Source organism: Schistocerca gregaria, chromosome 6 (assembly GCF_023897955.1).
Source record: "Schistocerca gregaria isolate iqSchGreg1 chromosome 6, iqSchGreg1.2, whole genome shotgun sequence".
Lineage (NCBI taxonomy): Eukaryota > Metazoa > Arthropoda > Insecta > Orthoptera > Acrididae > Schistocerca > Schistocerca gregaria.
The window spans coordinates 378635133-378656483 of NC_064925.1; the positions used below are offsets into that span (position 1 = coordinate 378635133).

The 21351-nt window shown below is 38.6% G+C and overlaps 1 protein-coding gene across 1 annotated transcript in view; it reads right to left on the minus strand.

Moving 5' to 3' along the window:
• Positions 1–20463, minus strand: part of LOC126278031 (activin receptor type-1) — a 97283-nt gene extending 76820 nt beyond the window's left edge. The window contains exons 1-3 of the mRNA XM_049977765.1: positions 19788–20463; positions 19445–19656; positions 4227–4440 (exon numbers count right to left, since the gene is read on the minus strand). Coding sequence (XP_049833722.1) covers positions 4227–4440; positions 19445–19656; positions 19788–19848 — 487 coding nt within the window. The 5' untranslated portion in view covers positions 19849–20463. The remainder of the gene's footprint in view (positions 1–4226; positions 4441–19444; positions 19657–19787) is intronic.
• Positions 20464–21351: the final 888 nt, after the last annotated feature.

The following is a 21351-nucleotide window of genomic DNA, read 5'->3' on the forward strand; positions in this document are numbered from 1 at the left end:
TGTGTGTGAAAATTAATCAAGTTCTGTTTCAAGTTGGTCACCGTCAATCTGCTACTCTAAGCGTGCCAGTGGCATTTCTATCATCTGACCTAACGGCAGAAGATAAACACGCCACGGTAAGACCAATAGACATATTGCTGACACTCGCCTACTTTGTTAGAGCGACAAGTCAAATAATCTGATGGTGTGTGTACCGAAGGTGTTACAGTACGCACACTACACTTATACAACTGTATCGTGAAATACCTAGTTTGTCAAAAGTGACATATGAACAGTACGCAAACAAGAATGTAAACAACGGTATAAAAAGGGATAATTGATACAATTCCAGACAGTATTCCAACTGTGGACCACACTGTACTAAAAACTGAGCTACGAAATTTGAAATAAAGTTTCACAAAAAAATTATTAGTTGTTTGACCACATTGTCCATAGATGCTTTATAATAATCGAAAGTATTTTAAATCCATATTTGCAACTGCAGTAAAAGAAACAACAGTGCTAAATGAGGAAATACCTAAAAAAAAATGTGAAAGCAGACAGCATTTCGGATGTGAGCAAAAATCAGATATAATATATCATAAGTAACATCAACAGCTTTAGTAATAAACTGTTTTTAGATCCAGAAAGCAAGCCAGATTGTAAATATGTGTCACTTCAGACCACTGATGATATTTTAAAAAACACACTTGGTGACAAAAATATACATATTCTTGTAGCTGCAAAGATAGATTTAAAATACCTTGAACAATTTCAGAGATGAGCTAAAAAGATTTAGCCCTTTTGAAGAAGTACAAAAGGAGGGCAAGTTTTGTATATCCAACACTACAGTGAGGGTCAATAAAATGTTTGCTTGTACTGTGTTCATTACTGTAGACTATTACCTATTGTGTTATGCCCCTTTTTTTAAAAGTATTGTTTGATTTTTCCCCCGATAAATACAAAAGTACATAGTCTACAAACCATCAGCAATGGCCACAGTTTTCTTCCTAGTATCATTCTTACTTTTTCTCAAATATATTAACTACTGTCAAAGTACAAAAATGTATTACAACAAATAAAATGCTTATAACACCACACTGTACAACATTATAGCAGTGAGCCTCAGTCACAACTCCTGAAATCCGTAGCCTGGGCCTCTGGCTTGTTGTGCATGCTCCATAGTCCTGGGTTCAAAGATAAATCATGAAAATCTGCCTATTTACACCACACATGAATGGACCTGGCCAGTGGGGAGATAGCAGAGACTAGATCAGACAGAACCTGCACGTTAGTGGAAAATCATGGGCCCCAGATAGGCTGGCCCAGTCCATCAGAGATACCTGTAGAACCGGAATGCAGTTCTCGTCCGTCACAGAAATCCACTTGTGTGGCTTACTAGTCTTGCTAGTCATGAGCTATTGATGAACGAGACTGTGGTGATGAATCTGTGCAATGAATAACATGTGCAAATAGTCTGAGGATCCAAAACCACCATTCCTCGTGCTTCCCTGCCATTCCTGTCGCCAGCTGCTCAGCTAGTGGTGAGCGGCCGCTGAAAGGAGCAGTGGGGAGGGGACAAGCTGTAGGAAGGACGGAGTAAGGAGAGAGCACACAACACCCAGCAGCTACTCAGCTGTGTCCAGCCAGCGATGTTGTGTGGCATCTCCGTAAAACAAATGGTTTCATCTGCTTAGCCAAAAATGACATTTTTCATTTTTCTTTCAAATTTCGATGACATATTTAAAATTCCCTGATTTACAAAAGTTGTAGCACTATTCTCACGTGTCTGTATTCAGATTTTAACTTCCCATAACAAATTTTTGAATGTTAGGGAGAATAAAGTTGTATATGACTACTGCACGAGTCCTACTTCTCTTCTGGGGTAGGAAACTGTTGTCTATTATTTTCTCTGTTGTTGTTAGCCACGTGGAGCAGTTGATCATGGTAGCTGTGACAACAACACACCTGCATCATATTGTTCAAACCCTGACATGAAAAATATTCACATTCACTAGAATATAACACAGTTCGTCCTCTTTAATTTGGAATACCTTTGTTGAAATAAGCAGCCAGCATTTCTACTGCTGTCAAAATCTTAGCTCACACGACCGAGTGCCCACTGTGGATGCTTGGTGGTAGAGACTGTTTGCTTTGGCAAACGTATGGCGGTAAGGGAGTGTTTGATAGTGTCAAATGACACCCAGCTTCCCAAGACGCATTCTCAGTTAATACACAATAACGGAGACGATGTACCAATATGGCACCCCCCCCCCCCTTTTTTATGAAGAGAGCCACATATGACAATGCTGATTAGTTCATTACATCGTGGATACTCCAGTTCAAAAATCCATAAGAGTGACTTAGCAAAGCAGAAATTTCATAGTGACATCAAATTGCACACTCTACTGCTTACAGACCTCTGGTAAGCCCCGGGCACCTGTGGTTAAGCTATAAGAGTGACTTAGCAAAAGCAGAAATTTCATAGTGACATCAAATTGCACACTCTACTGCTTACAGACCTCTGGTAAGCCCTGGGCACCTGTGGTTAAGCCATCTGTCTGCAATATCCTTTCTTCAACGATTGCTAGTTCCAATAGGTATGCAGGAGACCATCTGTGAAACTTGGAAAGCAGGAGAGAGGTGTTAGGTGGGAACAAAGCTGTGAAGGCAGGTTGCTGGTTGTGCCTGGGTAGCGCAATCGGTAAGAGCATTTCCCGCGAAAGGTAATGTTCCACGTTTGTGCCCCAATCCAGACCACAGGTTCAATCTACCAGGAGTTTTCACAATATTGTATATATTGCATATATTGCATATATTGCATATATTGCAGGACAGATCATCCAACTGCTCTTTCTCATCAGAACTTATTTCTCATTCATCTTTGATATGAACTACTTCAGCTTCTTATTATTCTGCGTATGTCTAGTTTTTCTCATCTAACCCAACTGGCCTTTTTTCATGCATTCTGATACTTTGCAACTATTGCTCTTATCAACTATCCCTCTCCTATTGTGTTGTAGATGTTCTTTCCCACCATTTTTTATCTTCTTTCATATTTACCATTCCTTTCCTTACTAGCCCTTTCCATCTTCGATATTCATCACAGTGATTATCATATCCTCTAGGAACATTTTCTCCTGGACCAATTAACACTGTCCACTTACACACATTTTACCAATAGCCTGCAGTTTTAACACACCTTCTCAAATAGCCATCATGTTCAGAAATTTAAAACTTATTTTCTGCAATTCAATGTAAACTGTTATACTGGAAAGTTGGACTACTACAAGTTTAACGTATAAGGGGCATTCAAAAAGAAACAAGCTGGAGGCATAATTACAGAAACCAATACCTGTATGTTATAAGTATTGACCCTGGCTGTTGAGACACTTGTCCCACTGTGACACAAGGCAGTAAATGTCTGTCTCATAAAATTCCTGGGGCTGCGATGTTAACAAGTTCTGTACGTACAGTTGGACATCGTCATCCACTCGAGTGCAGGAAAAGTTATGCCGACATTCTTCTTTAACCAATATGGCCCTCTACTGATTTACTACCTGCAGGATAGGACATCAGCAAATGCCCAGCATTATTCACAAACCTTGACCACCCTTCACCCAGCGATCAAATCAAAACAACCGGGCAATCTCATCCAAGGGGTCATTCTGCTCCACGACAATGCAAAGCCTCATATGGCCAACATAGTCAAGGCCCTCCTGCAAAAATTAAAATGGGAGGTTCTCCGCCACTCTCCGTATAGTCTGGACCTTTCCCCCTGTGATTACGCCATTTTTGGTCCCCTTAACAAGGCTCTGAGGTACAAAGAATTCACCTCATACAACGACGTCCAGTTGTATGTGCGAAACTTGTTAACAGCACAGCCCCGGGAATTTTAAGAGACAGACATTCGCTGCCTTGTGTCACAGTTGGACAAGTGCGTCAACAGCCAGAGCCAATACTTCTGACATATAGGTACTGGTTTCTGTAATTATGCCTCTGGCTTGTTTCTTTTTGAACTCCCCTTATAGTTTGTAATTTTCATTCCACATAACTATTCAGTGATTTTTTTCACATTTATTTATCTTAATGTGTATCTGCCAAGAAGTCATATGAAGTAAGTTCCTTTGATGAAACTCAGTTAACTTTTCCTGTATTATGACAAGAGAAATGTGCAGTCAAGAAATAACTAAAATGATCTCTACACAAACAAGTTAGTATATTTAAAAAAAACTTCTGCTACTCACCAACAAAGTTTGCATTTGCTAAATATGGAAAAGAGCCATTATTACAATAGTCTCCTTCACAGCAGTCCATTGCATACTGGCCCCCTGTGTGGCGTTTGGTATGGCCAGACTTCGAAGATGATCCACAAATGAAAGGTACGTGGTCAGGAACAGTTGTACAACCTCGTGAAACTCGTTCCACGCCATCAGAATCACGGACTCGAGATTTCCAACACTGTAAACATATTAGCTCTATAATGATTTGCTTCTCATCTAATACTCACTACCAGAACTCTAAATCCGATTGGGCTGAATGAATATGAGTCTCTACATCCAATTTATTTCATAAACATATCCTCCATTTAAGGCAACAGTTAGTATCAGTGTATCATCTAAACATCTTACTGGCTAGTACATTTATGAAAACACTTAATTCAATCACAGCAAAACACTACATAATTTTGTAGATTCTTTTTCTTTTCACATGACACAATCATCACTTAAAATGGAAAGATTGTTCTAGGATGGACAAACATGCCTGCTTTCAGGAGTTGCAACATCACTAAGATTTATTGCCTTATTTTTTGTTCATCAGACTGAACAACGTGAACATCAGTTGCTACTGCTGACTGATTGTCTTTCAATACTGCCACTGTTGAAACTCTTCAGTCAGCTTTCAAATTTAGAAATGTGTGTGTCGAAGTCAGTGAATTGTGTGTCAAAATTAATAAATGTGTTGAAATCTTTTCACACATTTTGTTTTTAAATACAGGTACTGTACATTTATTTTTTAAGCACAACGGCAGAGAAACAATGACCAAAAAACAATGGAGCTGCTTTACGAGAAATGATGAAAAACAGAGGTTGAAAATAGAATGATGTAAATATTGTACAGCAAAGTGAACTCATAACCTCTTCAGAATGGCAGCACCATCATATTTACACCTGATAAGCAGGGAGGGGACGTAGTAAGTACCAGTGTACATTTTAATAGTATTACAAGTGGAGTGCTGTCACATGCTACATGTCTGTATGCACCACTGAATACAGAGTTCACTTAGAATAAGAACAAAACCAGTACATATAATAAAGTCAAACCTCCATATAACGATTACCAATACAATGATAAACCGGGGTACAGCAATAATTTTTTATGTCCCTGGCTGATTTCCTATATGTACTATGTTAATTACCCTTCGTTACAATGATGAAGTAAATTTAGCAACACCCTTTTATAACAAAGACAAAATTTCGAGGAATTTACTATTTCCTACTTCTAAGAAGCTCACTACAGCGGTAGGTATTGTTTATTTAACTACTAGACTTTTGGCACTTCATTTCCAGAAGCTTCACTACATACTACAGTACTGTATTTATTCTAGCGGTAAAGAGAATAGCGTACAGCTACGGGCGAGCTTTGCTGAGCAGCAGGCGTCAAAGAGCTCCTTTGTTTGAATGAGTGTTTAGTTTGTCCATTGTTGAGCTTCAGTAGCAGACAGAAATGTTTTGTTGGGCTCATAAGAAGCTTATCTCTGTGATTTTTGCAGTCTGCAAATTTTTTTAGTTGATGTAAATGCTTTGAAATTCGCTAAGATTTGGACAATGGCTGGAAGTTGGAAACAAATAAGATTGGAGACAAAAATTGAGGTTTCAAAGACATTGATAATGGAATGAAACACGTAGATGTGGCAAGGAAGTATGGACTTCTACGATCAACGTTAGCTACATTCCTTAAAAAAAAAGAAAACAATTTGAAGAAAACTTTGTAGGTGGTAAATTTAACGCTTCAAGAAGTAGAATGATGATGGCTGCTCCTGACGATGTGGACAGTGCTGCACTGGGTGTTTTAATGAGATGCATGCGCAGAATGTACCACTTAATGGTCGGTCCATTGATATGTCAAAAAGCCTTAGATTTCGCTAAGTTGCTTGGCAATTATAATTTTAAGGCAAGGAACAGATGGTTGCAAAGATTTAATGACAGGCATGGCATCATTTTTAAAGTGATTTCAGACGAAAGAAAATCAGCACCTTTATATGATGCAGAATTTTGGAGGAAAAACACAATGTGCAAACTGTTAGAAAAATACAGTTCTGAACATTTGTACAACACAGATGAGACGGGACTGTTTTATAAAATGAATCCAGATATGACGATGGTCTTTAGAGGAGAATAGTGTAAGGAAGGGAAGCAATCTAAAGTACGTCTAACTGTTGTCTGCAACAGCACTTCAGTGACATATAAATTGACACCACTGGTGATCAGCAAACCTATGGTACTTCAGAAATGTAAGTAGCTTACCAGGTAAGAGGGTACATAGTACATACATTTTATTTTACCTTCCTTTAATTTATAAGTTAATTCAGTACAGTATAGCTTCTTCTGTAATGTTCTGCTACAGTCGTATTATATATGTGATTTCTTTTATTGCAGTCAATTGCAAAGTAAATCGCAAAGCATGGATGATGTCTACTCTTTTTAGTGAGTCACTGCTTTCACTTGATAGAGATGTCAATGAAGAATAAGAAAATTGCATTGCTGGTGAATAACTGTAGTGCGCATAGCAACATGCCAGCATTGAAGAACACTGAACTATGCTACTTCCCCCCGAACTGAACTTTAATTCTTCAGCCACTAGATATGTGAATAATTAACAACTTTAAGACAAAATACCGTTCACGTTTAGTTCAACACGTGATCACAAACATTGAAAGAAGGGTGTAGCAATCCCTCCACTTTCAATGTGAAGCAGGCTGGTGACATGATTGCTTGTTACTGGAACAGTGTACAGCCAAATGCGATTGTGACCTGCTGGAAAAATGTAAGAATTTCCGAAAGTGAAGATGTGGGTGAGAAAGTTGTGATGGATGAAATAGTGCAGGATGATATTTAAAGTGATCCGGAGATTTGTTCAGCAGTTACTGGTAAAACCATAGGTGCTTCAGTAGTTGAATACTTGTTAGTGGATGATGAGGCATTGGTATTTGAAGCATATACTGACAAATCTATCATCGAGGAATTAAAGGGTAATTCGCCTGCTGAAGATTCTGATGATGATAGTGATGTGGTAAGTGCAAATCCCCCTCCTCTGCTGGAGCTAATAGATCAGCTGGAAATAATTCAGCCAGTAGCATATTTAATGCCCAGTGTTTCAATGCAGCGGTTGATAAAGACAGTATTCACAAGAGAATCTTTTTGAGAAAAAAGTGCATTTTTCTGTACACAAAAGTAAGATATTCTACAGGTACAGTATTAATAAAGGAAGTGAACAAAATGTGTTTCACTATTTGCTTTTAATGTTATTTTTCATCAGAAAAGTACTTCTCAGTCACAAAAACATGGCTCCTCGCTCTGCGTCACAATAACAAAACCTCATTATAACAATAACCCTTGTACAATAATTTAGTTTTCATGGTCCCATGAAATTCGTTGTAGCGAGATTTGACTGTATGAGGGTAAGCCAAAAATTATCCACAATGTAGCTATACCTTTTATTGCAATACAAATAGGGCACATACATTAATATATATTTTTTAATATAGCCCCCTTGCTTTTTAATGCACTTGGTCCACTGTTGCACAATTTTTCTGATGCCTTCAGCAAGCCACGTACACATTCCAACATTAACTTCTTAGTCCGAGGTGAATTTACAGCCCCTTAATGCCTTTTTGAGAAGACCAGACGTGGTAGTTGGAAGGGAGTTTCCGGAGCAGTGTGGGCAGCAGTATGTAGACAGGCGTTACCGTGCAATATCATGACATTTTTTGATAGTAGTCCTCGTTGATTGCTTCGAATTGCAGCCTGTCAGTAAGTATCTCACTGTAATGAGAACTGTTTATTGTTGTGCCACTATACTGATAATGTTCCAGTACTGGGTCTTTAGGTCCCAAAAAACTGTAAGTATCAGTTTTCGTGTGGATGGTTGGGTTTTGAATGTCTTCCTGCTGGATAATTATGGATGCTTCCATTCCATGCTCTGTCATTTACTCTCTGGCTCGTAATGGTGGAGCCACGTTGTGTCACCAGTGACGATTCAGTCTAAGAAGCTGTCATGTTCATTACCATAGCGATCCAAATGTTTTTCACGTATGTCCCTATGTGCATTTGTTTAAGCAACACTGTGAGCCATTTTGCGACCTATCTTGCACAGACTGCACTTGCACTAGTCACTCATCTGTCAATCAGAACACTATAACATGAACATTCAATGATGTCATCATCTGTGGCATGGATGATTCTGTGGTTCCTTCCTCTTGCGTAACACTTGTATGACCGATTTTTAATTTTGTGATTCATTGTAAACACTCTGTTGTGGCAAGACACTGTTTCTGTATTGAGCCACATGTCTCTGACGGACTATGGCCCCGATACACCTTCCAACCACAAAAACCAGATCACTGCTTGATATTCATCTTTGGTGCAAACTTCTAACAAAGCAGTGATGTTCTACCTGCAACAAGAGGAAGAGAAATTGAGGAATTACAATCAAACTTTCATAAAGGACCACAACAGCAAATCAATAACATAAACAAGACACAGATCTTTATAAAGAACATAAGAAGATTTTATGTCAACATTGTGGGTAATTTTTAACTTACCTTCGTACATCTCACCTTGGTTGTTCACAATGCTTCACTGGCAGTATCCATGAAACTACCTCCCCCAATGATGTTGATATTTCCCACAGCTCTGTCTGTTAATTCATCTGTTGTTCCAATTGCAGATAGTAATGCAGACACTTCGTTCAAATCTGTGCCTACTGATTTTATTATATTTTCAGCTTCCTTGGGTTGGGTTGTTTGGGGAAAGAGACCAGACAGCGAGGTCATAGGTCTCATCGGATTTAGGAAGGACGGGAAAGGGAGCCGGCTGTGCCCTTTCAAAGGAACCATCCCAGCATTTGCCTGGAGCGATTTAGGGAAATCACGGAAAACCTAAATCAGGATGGCCGGACATGGGATTGAACCGTCATCCTCCCGAATGCGAATCCAGTGTGCTAACCTTCAGCCTCCTTGTCTATCAAAGTACATATCCTCCACAATTCACCACGTACTTTTTTGGCATGATGCACGGCATGTCTAGTCTTCCAGTGCCAAAACAGTAAAAGCTAATGTCACTGACTGTGTGGTCCAGTAGTTAGCACTTTTGCTAGTAACAAGGAGGTTAGGGGCTTGATTCCAGATGATCATCTCAAAATTTGCTGACAAGGTGTGGGAGGAGGTACACTCAGCCTTGTGAGGCCAGGAGAAAGGATGCTTGAATATAAAAGCAGTAAAATCAATGTCCAAGCTGTCGAAGTAGGGTCATATTTAAAGTTTTCACCAGGCTGCATTACACAGACAGTTTATGTACAGCAAAAGTATGAGCCGCAATGTTTTCAGGTTCGAGAGTACGGCGCATATGATGACTGCAGACCTTATTCTTGCCAAGGCTCCAGACCAGTTCTAAACAATTTAGGTCCATATAAATTGCGGAAAAAAATTAGTACGCCCTTTTAGAGGTTTCCAATTCACTCAATATTCATTGTTGCAACAGCGCATATCGAGTACCTGAAATGATTACATTTATAGATTAATAGCACAAACAGTTCTGATGTAACAGGTATCGACCCACGCTGAACACCCATACTAGCACAGGGTTTGTCTCCACGGGCATCAATCAAGGTGCTGACTACGACACCCAGTCAATCGCACATATGGCGAATACTGTCCTGTGATGTGTTATGCTACATCTGCTTGACCTGTTCACATAGTTCTGTAAGAGTTGTTTGTTGACATGTGACGCAAATCACTTTTCAGCCGTATCCCACACAGGCTTGATTGGAGACACCTAAAGATCATGCTGGCCAAGGAGATTGCTGCATGTCTTGCAACGTGTCTGAAGTTTCATGGGTACTGTGTGGGCGAGCATTACCTTGTTGGAACAACATATAACCTTCCTGCCACAAAATGGAAAAAGAACTTATCTAACAACATTCTGAACGTACCGAGCTCCAGTTAGCACCCCTTTCAGAAACACTAAAGATGAAAGAGAGTTGTAGTTTATTGCACACCAGACCATGAGGCCAGTGTGTCTTGGACACATGCATTCTACAAGACAGCACTCACCAGGTCTACGTCATATGTGCAAACAATCATCACTTGCATGCACACAGAATTTGCTTTTATCACTGAAGACCATGGCACACCATTTCATCTTCCAAATTGATTCTTGAGTGGCACCAGTCGAGTCATGCATCTCGATGCTAGGGTGTGAGTGTGCATGTACTTGGTCCCACTGCTAATAACTGGGTTGCAATAGTTCATGTTGACATTCCTGGGCTCACAAGTCCTTTTATCTGTGCTGTGGTGGCTGTACAATCTGCTACTGCTGCCCTTCAATACAACAATCCTGGTGGGCGTCTGAGGTGTGTGCATGTCCAGAACATCATCTACAGGTGTGAGAATATTCACGTCACCACTGTTATCAGCACTGTTGGACAAATGACACAGAATGTCCAACTTGGGTGGCAATTCTCCGAAACAACCATCCCGCCAGTTGGAAGGCCACAATCCGAGCCATTTCAATATCGCTCAGTTGACTGCAGGAAAAACAAGTGCATTTTCTTTGCATGGTTGCCTGCTGGTTTCATACTTTTGGACCACACTGAGCCTTCTCACTGTGAGCATTCCCTACTAAAAGGTAGACATTGATGGCACTCTGGTAGCTATGCTTTTACACTACTTGTTGGCAGATAATGTTAAAAGTATTATAGTACTTCTATTATCCCCAGGTGGCATATGCAATCATCAGATCAAAAATGACATCTTCTATCCAGATGTACAATATATATATTTTTTTTCCCCCAGCAACACAGCTTGGTTGCAGTAGGAAGGGAACCATTTTCTTGCAAAATTTTGTAAATGGAATGAAGTCCAGATATCCTTGTCTCTACATACTTTTAGTTTTTTATCTCTGTTTCTACATGATAGTCTGCAGTTTTCCTGCTGTAGTCATAGAGGAGAAATAAACACGAAATGAAACTCTGCATTCACAACAATTAAATGTTTCCTAGTACTGTTGATTGACAACTGTCTTTGAACACTGTCATTTGCAACACTTATTCAGATTGCAGAGTGTGTGAATCCACAGTTTGTCTAAATTAACGACAGGCTCCTTTAATTGTGATACTTCATTTTTCCATTAAAAAATCTAATACAGTATGCTCTTTCTTTTATTTAAGTATGTTCCCTTGTCAGTGTGTAATGACTTGTTAATTCCGGAAACCTCTTAAAATAAAATAACATATATATGCAACAGCTTTTTTTCACCTTTTCTTTGCTAGCCTGGAAGCCCACTTGTGTATGACAAAAACAGTTATGTTTCTGCAAATACGCTATTGCCTTCAACTGTTCATAATATCACACAAACTGCTAACAAGACAATTGTCTATATTATCAGTTAAATATTTACTGTGTACATTTTACTAATTTTTTGTTGGGGCAGACACTTGCATCTTGCCCCATTCAGTACTGGGTCCCTTCTTCAGTAACTTGCACATCATGACTTACATAACTTTTGCTAGTTAATATTTACTTGCACCTTCCGTTGCTTGCTCTCTCAGCACTGTTATGCATTTCTTACTCTCTCTGTCAGTAAATTTAATGACATTAACAGCAAGCTGTCATGGCTTTCTGTGAAAGTATTTTCCACAGCCACCTTTATTGCTCACACTTCGAGGTAATAATGAGCGCTACTTTCACAAAGTTAGCTGCTTGGTTGGTTAGGGGTGCGGAGCAAACACTTAGGTCATCGGTCCCATCACATATGGGAGGAAGGGGAAGGAAGCCGGCCATGCCCTTTCAAAGGAAGAATCCTGGCATTTGCCTGAAGCAATATAGGGAAATCACGGAAAACCTAAATCAGTATGGCCGGACACGGGTTCGAATCATCATTCTCCTGCATGTGAGTCCACTGCGCCACATCGCTCGGTCACAATGTTAGTTCTTGCTATCTGGATAACCAGTTCACTAAATGTCAGACATTTATTTCTGAGGGTAGATCATCAATGAGTTCTATAGCTGCATATTTCACTCCTTGCTGTGATAAACTTAGATTCATTAAAGGGTAAAGCAGATCTTTTTTCCTTCTAGCATTTTACTTGTGAATATTTCTGTTATTGTCAAACTCAAATGGATTGTTGATAAATTTCATAAGTGAACAAACGTACTGTGAAGTGGTGATTAATAGTTGAGATGTTTAACGAAATGCCTACAAGATTTATCCATGTGAGCATCCACACATAATTCTAATTACAGTGAAACGCCATTTTTATGTTCCCGCATTTTACATTCTTTTTTCTCAGTTCCAACAGAAGTCCTATTCTTTCACTATAATGCATTCCCATCGTTAACAATTCTGTGTTATGGGCCTATAACATTTCCCACATTTTAAGTTTTCTTTGAAATTATCACAACCTTTAACATTGATTTTCATACAACTTTATAAAAAAAGTGCACCATATTCTGGCTTGAAGTCAGCCTTGGGACAAAGCAAAAATCACACACAATACACTCCATATGCACTGCACTGTATTACAGTGACTTTGCACAGTCATTTCCAATTTCCAAAGTTATTTGTAAAGATGGACAGCTCTATAATGGGCTTTCTTGAATCGTTGGTATTTCGCTCAGTCTTTTGGTTGTTAGAACCTGATGTCAGATGTAAACGTTTCTCCTGCAGATGCTCCTTAATGTGATACAGTTTCCACACCCTAACTCTTCGAGGACGCCCCTGAGTTTGTGTGACCTACTTGTGGCAACAAGCTGTAGATTTTGTGCCAATTGTACTCTGTGTATGAAGACTGCCAACTTTAGTGTTTAACCAATATTGTGTTGCAAGTTTTATTTACTGTAACTTTATAATCAGTATCAATAACAAGTCTTTCATTAGAACATGAATATCTTTTTAATGTTGTTTCATGAAAGAAAGTTTTATTTAAACCAAGAACATGATGAGAATGAAGAGAGAAACCCGTGTGTGCATTTGTGTACGTCAACACACAGCCACTGTTTTATGATTGATGCTTTGTATACTGTGGAGACACAAGTACAGCTAACTGCTGTTAAAAAGAAATTAAAACAATATTTAATTTTTTTAAATAGGTAAAATTTAAATTTCACATTCATGGTTTTCTTGGTGCTTAAGACTGCAATGTCAACACAAACATTTTGAAAAGGCTACTGTCCATCTTCTTGAAGAAGGGGACAGCCATCCCGAAAAATCACTCACATGACGTTGGACCCTGTCCTTCAATTGTTCTTTCACTAAGCACACTTGCTGCTGATTGTCACCCAAACAACTTCAGTTTGGGCTGCAATTTGTGCTCGATTATTGAGTTCATCTCCACTGTTCTCGAACTACTGCTGGGTTGTGAGTCCAAGTAAAAGTAAAAACTTGCCAAGCATGTCCTGTTGTATTCGGTGACTCGGTAAAATCCTTTCAGGCATACCATCAGGCCCTGAGAAATGTCTCTAAAAACACTGATGGATGTCTGATGTACAGCCAACTTGTTGCTGTCCTGGAAGCCATTGATTTCCTGAAATATGGGCCTCAAGAATGATTTACTGCTTGTATTCCAGGTCCTGTTCGCTTAGATTGTTTAATTGGAGCCACTGTTATGCAGATATTTTGAAGTACTTGATTTCTCTATGAAGCAATGTTACGTCATAACCACAATTCAGTTCAAATCCAAAAGCAAAGTCATCAATGATTTACAGAGCATCTCAAAGGAAAGTTTATACTTATGTCTCAAAATAAAATAGTGGTAAAGTTGTCAAAATAAAACAGAGGTTAAAGTCTATAAATTTTTTTTTATTTATTATTGAAATATATAGATTCAGAATTACTTCTTAAAAATAATGTCCTTTAAATGCAATTCAGCAAGTCTAAGGCACTTATTTAAGTGATGAACAAAATTTTGCATGACATCTCGGCTTGTATGCATTGGAATGGTTGCCACTTTGCTGCAGATATTTTCTTTCAGTTGCTCTAGAGAAGCCAGATTATTGACATACACTTTATATTTGACACATCTCAGGAAAAAAAATCCATGGCGCTCAAATTTGGACTGTCTGATCAATTTTCCAGTGAAAATTTCACAAACTTGCAGTATAGAAACACTGGACATGTGTGCCATGGTTCCGTCTTAGTACGGAAACCATGTTCTTTGCTAGCAACCAGAAAAGTATTGCAAGTCATGAACCAAAAAGTCATTTAACATCGCCACATAATGTTCCGAATTCACTGTAACTACACAACCACTCTCATCGTCGAAAAAGTCCAATTACCTCTGTGCCAACTTGCAGCCCATACAGTAACTCTGCTGAATGATGGGGTTTCTCATACTTCTGTTTAGGATTCGTAGCACTCCATTAGTGGAAATTTTGCTCAATGACGTGACTGTTCAGGTAAAAATGAGACTTGTCAGAAAAGATGAAGACGTTAAATGGAGAGCTTTCAGTCACATCATTAACGAACTGCAGCGTATGTCTGGCATCCTGAGGCCTTAATTCTAGCACCAATTGGATTTTTAACGGTGCAGTTCAAGGTTTTTTTTTTCAGAATTCTTTGTATTGATTATCTATGCACATATAAAGAACTTGCATGCTTACAAATGGAGATGTTACGAATATACCCCCACTCTACTCCGATTTGTCGCACATGCATGGAGACCTCTTCAAATATAACCTTCCTCTGAGACACCCTGTACAACAGTTATCACCAAAAGCATTTATTCACACTCTCCGAGAATTCACCCATTCTTGATGACCATAGTCAACTGGATTTTGATTTAGCCAGTGTTGAACCAGTCTCCTCAAATGTTTTGATCCATTTCCAGGCAAGGGGAACACTCTGAGCATAATTTACACTATCCAATCCACAATCACTGCAAAATTTCCTCTGCATTACAGTCGCCGAACCACTATGTATGTAAAATTTTCGCACACAGAACCCAAAGTCTGTTCCTGAGAAGCACTCCATACCAACTGAATTCCTAAATGCCAAGTAAGCAATGAACATACCCACACTCTCCTCTGATTTGTCATGCATGCATACATGCATGGAGACTTCTTCAAATATAAACTTTCCTTTGAGACACCTTGTGCAACAGTTATCACTGAAAGCATGTTTATTATCAACACCAACATACAACCAGCACCGAGAGCACAACTATTTATATAAACAATGACTATTCCAAAATATGCATATACATGTATTATGTAAACGTAATAAATTTCGTATACCATCACAAAATAACAAATGCTAGTGGCTCGGTTCAAGCTGGTGACCTGCAGCACACCAACCAGCGACATTAACCACTGCACTGCTCTGCATACTGCACAGCTTGTGGCAGTGCAAAGACAACTCATAGTGTTCTGCATAATGTCACGTGAATGGTTTGTTTAGCATGATAAATAAAAACAGTAGATGAGCAGTGCTGAGAGCAGCACCAGTAGCTTTCTCTGAATGTAGCTACTTTCTCCAGACATATATAATAAAGGAATCTAGACTTAATTCCCATTACTGCTAGTGTGAGAAAATTACCACTAATCTTTTGCTAGTATGAGATTCGTGTAAAAGCTTGTGATGAAATTCACCTCAGGCATCAAAACTAAAAGTTTCACTTGGCACCAGTTGTAAGTTGCCAGTAGGATCTCGCTGGTATAGCCAGCTCACTCACAGAATACCCAATATTTGTCAAGTTACGATGGTAACAACACAGCAACAAAAGATGGTATATGGTCTTCATTTCAATAGACCCAATTCAGTTGCAACTTCATGGAGTAATTTCTGTTTAGAACAAGGCACAGCATCCCTTACAGCTTAAAACATTCAACAAAGGCACCAGTAGTTTCAAAATACTGGTTGTCCATGATCAGGGAAATACACAGGTCACCCCTCAGTGAAAATGTGGAGAGCGTTCAAATTTTTTTTGCACCAAGTACCCAGAAGTCTGTCTACTCAACAAGCCAGCAGATAATTCGCCATTCCTTGTACATCTGTCTGGGTGTTTTGTGGTGATGTTTGAGTTCAAGCCATGCAGGACTCAACTATTACAAGCCTTCTGCTGGTGATTAACTACAACTCACAGAGTTTTGTACCAGGCAATTACACACAAGTTTTACAGTGTGAACTGGTGTTAACCATCAACACCAATCATCTGAAGATGTCTTCATGTGACAGAATCAAATAAACCTTTGTGTGTACAGTAACAGTTAATCACTCTGTCCCAACAAAATTTGTAATTCTTTATTGATTCATTCTGGATGTGGAAACGGAAAACAATTACTGTATTTTCTTTCACACTTAGTATTTAGTAAAGTGGTTACATTCAGTGTAAGTGGAAAAGAGAACCACCACAATGTGAGAACATGCAGAATACAGCTACCACATATATTTGCCGAGCACAATACACACACTTCAAAGATTCACATGATTTGTGTGTTTTACCCAAGAAAGATTTAAGGACCATTCTTTTTTGTGGAAAAGGTAGCTACAGGAATCAAATACCTGGGTATGTTGATCTGGCTTTTTTTCCACAACTGGAGAAACATGCCAATAATTTTTTAATGGGACTGAGCACCTCTACAATGCTTCTTGCATGCATGAGCATAAATTAATGGTGAGCTGTCTCAATGATTCAGTCGTAACAGAGGTATGGGTGTCACAGCGGACAGGGCATTCATGCCCATTTGATATCACAGTACACGATTTTTTATTTTGATAGTTTGTGAAAGACTCTGTCTCCAACTCTGGTTTGGATGTTGTCGATCAATGTGCCCTCCACTAAAAGTGCTTTAGTGAAAGGCAAATAAAACCACTGAGCCTAAATTTTATTGTAAAAAGTACGCCATGGTTATATGGATCATGTAAAACTGAATGGCTCTTCTGAATACTGACACTTGAGTCAAGAGGAATGCTCGATACAAGTCGTCTGCTTTGACCAGTTGCATAATATGTTAATGGCTGCTGTCAAGTCACATCTTGCTGTACATGTACACAGCTTTTTTGTCAGTTGGCGAAGCTGACGAATTTGGTCGAGGGGAAGAGCTGTTTATGGTGACACTGATTTCTAGCTTAACCTGAGGTATAGGTTAGACTGGAAGGTTTCAGTTTCTTTAAGTTGGTGAAGCCAATGAATGTGATACTAATGTTCCCTACGTCAGTGGTCAAAGCTGATGACTTTCACTGAACATTCCTTTATATCCAAAAACTTAGTAGTTGAGTCCTATGCATAATTTAAAATTCTACCTTCATTCAGGTAGAACATATAATCTTTAAAAATCTATGAATCTTATTGAAACACCCTGTACTTTACACATGTGCAACTAAATGAATACAAATTCTTATGGGACTGCAGACTAATAACAATAATGGTTAAAAAATAGCTATCAGGGTCCCTCCACACAATGTTGTAAACAGTTACTAAGAAAAACAACCTTTAATTTATTTGCTTACTATTGCATTGATGTTTCAAAAACCTTTTTCTATATGTATTTTGATACCATAATTGCAGTGGACATGGCATTGTAATTTCAACAAATAGGAACAAGAATTATTGAACATGTGATTCCTGTTTTCCTTGAAACTATTACACAAACAAGCGGCAAACTAGCAATTTAGTACATATATCACAGAAAACTAAGCCCTGTGCTGACAACTATACAAATCCATTTGACATGAAAGCAACTTGGGGGCACAAAATCTGAATTCACACATGTATCATTGTTAACAGCATAAAAATCAAATGGCTGTGCAACAGTATCAGTTGCAAGATGAAGGAAATTATGTAAAATAGTCACGGTAAATGGCTAAACTGTCTTAAGGAAAGTGACTTAAAAAAAATAAAAAAATAAATAAAATAATTAAGAAAACCACAGTATAAAATCTGAAGGTGATGAAATTCAATCTTTAAAAGCAATAGTTGAAACAGGAGAGAGAAAATCAGTTAAAGAATGTGTGTTTTGGGTATTGAAGAAAGAAAAATAATAATAATTTTAAGCAGTCTGGTAGCCAACATATTTAATAATCACTTCCTGGAAGTAGCAGAAAAGGCTAGTGTGAACATTTCAAGAGACAAAATAAAGAGAAGAGTGCAAAGATTAAAGTCACTAACACATATATATTGTCAAACCCTGATTTATCCATGCTTTGTCAAAGAAATTACAAACGAACTCGCTCAAATGCAAAAAGTTAAACAGTGCTAACAGTATCTTATGTAAATTACTAGCATCCCATTCTTCATGCCTATGCAATGTATTCACTTACATACGCAGCAGGTCTACTTCATTTACGCAGCAGGTCTACTTCACTATCACGCAGGCTCAAACATGCTGTTGCCTGACAGTTTCACAACCAAGGTAGCAAGAGGCTCTCCACAGAAAATATCATCTTTTTCAGTTCATGAATTAGAGTATACAAATGTTAAAGGGCAAAAGACTGTCAAACAGTTTATTTCATGACATGCAGTTCACAGTATTCTCCCAGAGAAGGCAGGTATTAAGATATTGGCAAATATCCTGGTAAGTTGTATTCACGCTATCTAACAAAATAAATGTAGTGTGTCACATTAGAAAATACACAAGAGACTGCACAATGGAGAACCATATTCATAACGTGGAGTAACCGTTACACACATCGATATTAAGGTAACTATCTTCTTGTTGTATACGCAGTAGATGGTCTGCCATTGTAAATCAAAGGACCCAAAACAATTCACATTACTGGAATATTAGCATCCATAAACAAAATTTTGTCGAGAACGATTTTCATGACAAAAATGTCTGTACTGCACAACGCTTGGCAATGATGTTAGAAATAACGCAAGACAGGGAACACACTCAATAAAACAGGATATTCTGCATCCTTAAGTATTTACCTGACATAAAATTCAACTTAAAGTCACATGTGTTGACTGACAACTCGGTTATGGTTGATTTCTCACTTTGTGTGTGTGATTCCACACCACTGCAAGACAAAACAACAAACTAACAACTATAAAAACTGAAATAACAGTTTTACGGCAGTGATGACTTACTACAAAGAACCCAAAAACAATTAGTACACACCAATATAAAACAAATGGACATGTGGCAACTATTCAAGTGTAGATAAAGATTAGTGTTCAATTCCTATATCACTTAAAAGCTAATATCAACACTTCCCTAGTTGCTCTGAAGGTGAATTGATGGAATTACCTGCAGAGCATCATGGCATTCCGTCAGTCCTGAACAATCTGGTGGTTCACAAGAAAGACATTTGAATCTCTTCTTAGAATCTGTCCGTAGTCTCTTCGACTCAAAATTTCCAAAGTCACCAATAAGCTGATCTGGAGGTTCATTAGGTTCCTCACTATCATTGTCAATGCCTTCTTCTTTCAGGTGACTGATTGTAGGATAATTCTGTTTACCTAGTTCAAATGAGCAAAGTATACACAAATCTTGAGTACCATTATGGTCGATTTCGCTTTCGTTCACTTACTATAAAATGAGCAATTTACTAAAATACCTATAACAGCTACGTCATCTTCTTTCTACTTACCAGTGCACAGTGATACCGTCAAAACAAAAAGTAAATATGAAACACCTCTCGCAGCAGCCATGTTGCTTCAGTTGTATCAGCCATATCAACAACAAAACTCTTATATGTAAACAAAACTGCGAGTTCTGCTCGTCCCCATCGCAGGACCGTCGATTCTTCTGCCTCGTTCGCTGTATTAAGAAAGTGAATGTATGCTACATTTTTCCGTACACAAAAACATTTCTGATTTTACACTGCTCCAATAACACCACAGTAGACCAAAACACAAACTCCCTGACATTAGCCACAACCTAATGTCTTTGTAAGTCAAAGATGATAGGATTTAAGTTTATACCAATCGACGTTAAGAACTCGATACTATTCCCTCAAGAAACACTCACCATATAGAAAGAAATATAGGCAATTTTTACGATTGGTTCTCTGTTTAGTTGAATAATCTATTCGTATCGAAGTAGCAGTTAAAATATTTTATCAACTACGTAAAGTTCCACTGTTGAGTTCTTTTTTACAAATATATAACTCGGCTTTGGAAGGATTCAAACACACATAACGCAGGTACGTACAGCAATTCAAAGTAAGGTTTTATAGAGTTTTTCTATGGAGTTTGGTTGCGAAACGTCATCTTTACTGTCTGCTGGAGGTAAATTTTGCTGTGTTGTGGCTATTGAAATTGCAACACCATGAAAGCGTCATGAAACTCCAAACGTCAAATTGGCATGGAGTGTACCATATGCATCAATGCATATGATTAGCATTTCTGCGCAACTGCACAAAGTAGTTATGTCATTCAGAAATCGCATCTGAATGTTTGTGAGCAGATTCGCGTTATGTTTTGTGTATGAACGAAAAACGTCTATCAGCGCGTGTCGGAATTCGACTGGGACGGAATCGTGGCTTATCGAGAGACTGGTGCTTATCCTTCCGCAGTTTGGTCAGAAGAACCGTTTACAAGCAACGATATGTTTGTGTAAATGTCGCCGCACATCTCACCTGCGCAGACAAGCCATTGCGTGTGAAGCGTGAACTGGAGATTTGCGCAGATATGAGATGTGTGCAAACCTGGCAGTTGGAGTTGGAAGTTTGAGTGAAATTGTTTAAATCTGTGGGTTCAAATCACGGCTGCGCAAACAAGTTGGAGAGTGTGGACTGCACCTTGGCGTAAATCTGACGCTAAAACATATCTGAGTCAGCTGTTTGGTCAGTCCGGTGTTTCTCGTTTGTGTGAGCATTGTAAATTTTAAAATGGCAGATACACGTTGGTCTTCCAGATCGTTCGCTGCCGAACTTTTTCGAACTGTATAGGAGTCATACATGTTTGCGGAAAATTAGAAGCAGGAAATGCAGAGATAAGAAGGCAGTTGTTATAATACTTTAACAGAGAAATTACGCGAGGTTAATCCGACCACAAACAGGGAGACGGTATGTGACAAAGCAGGTTGACTCAAACCATCCTGATTTGCATGCACTATTGTTTCATTAATTAAGATCTCCGTAAATTTGTTGTTAACCTTCTTTTCAAGATTCCGATGTTAAAGTCTCTCCATTAAGCAATAAAGAAAGCCTA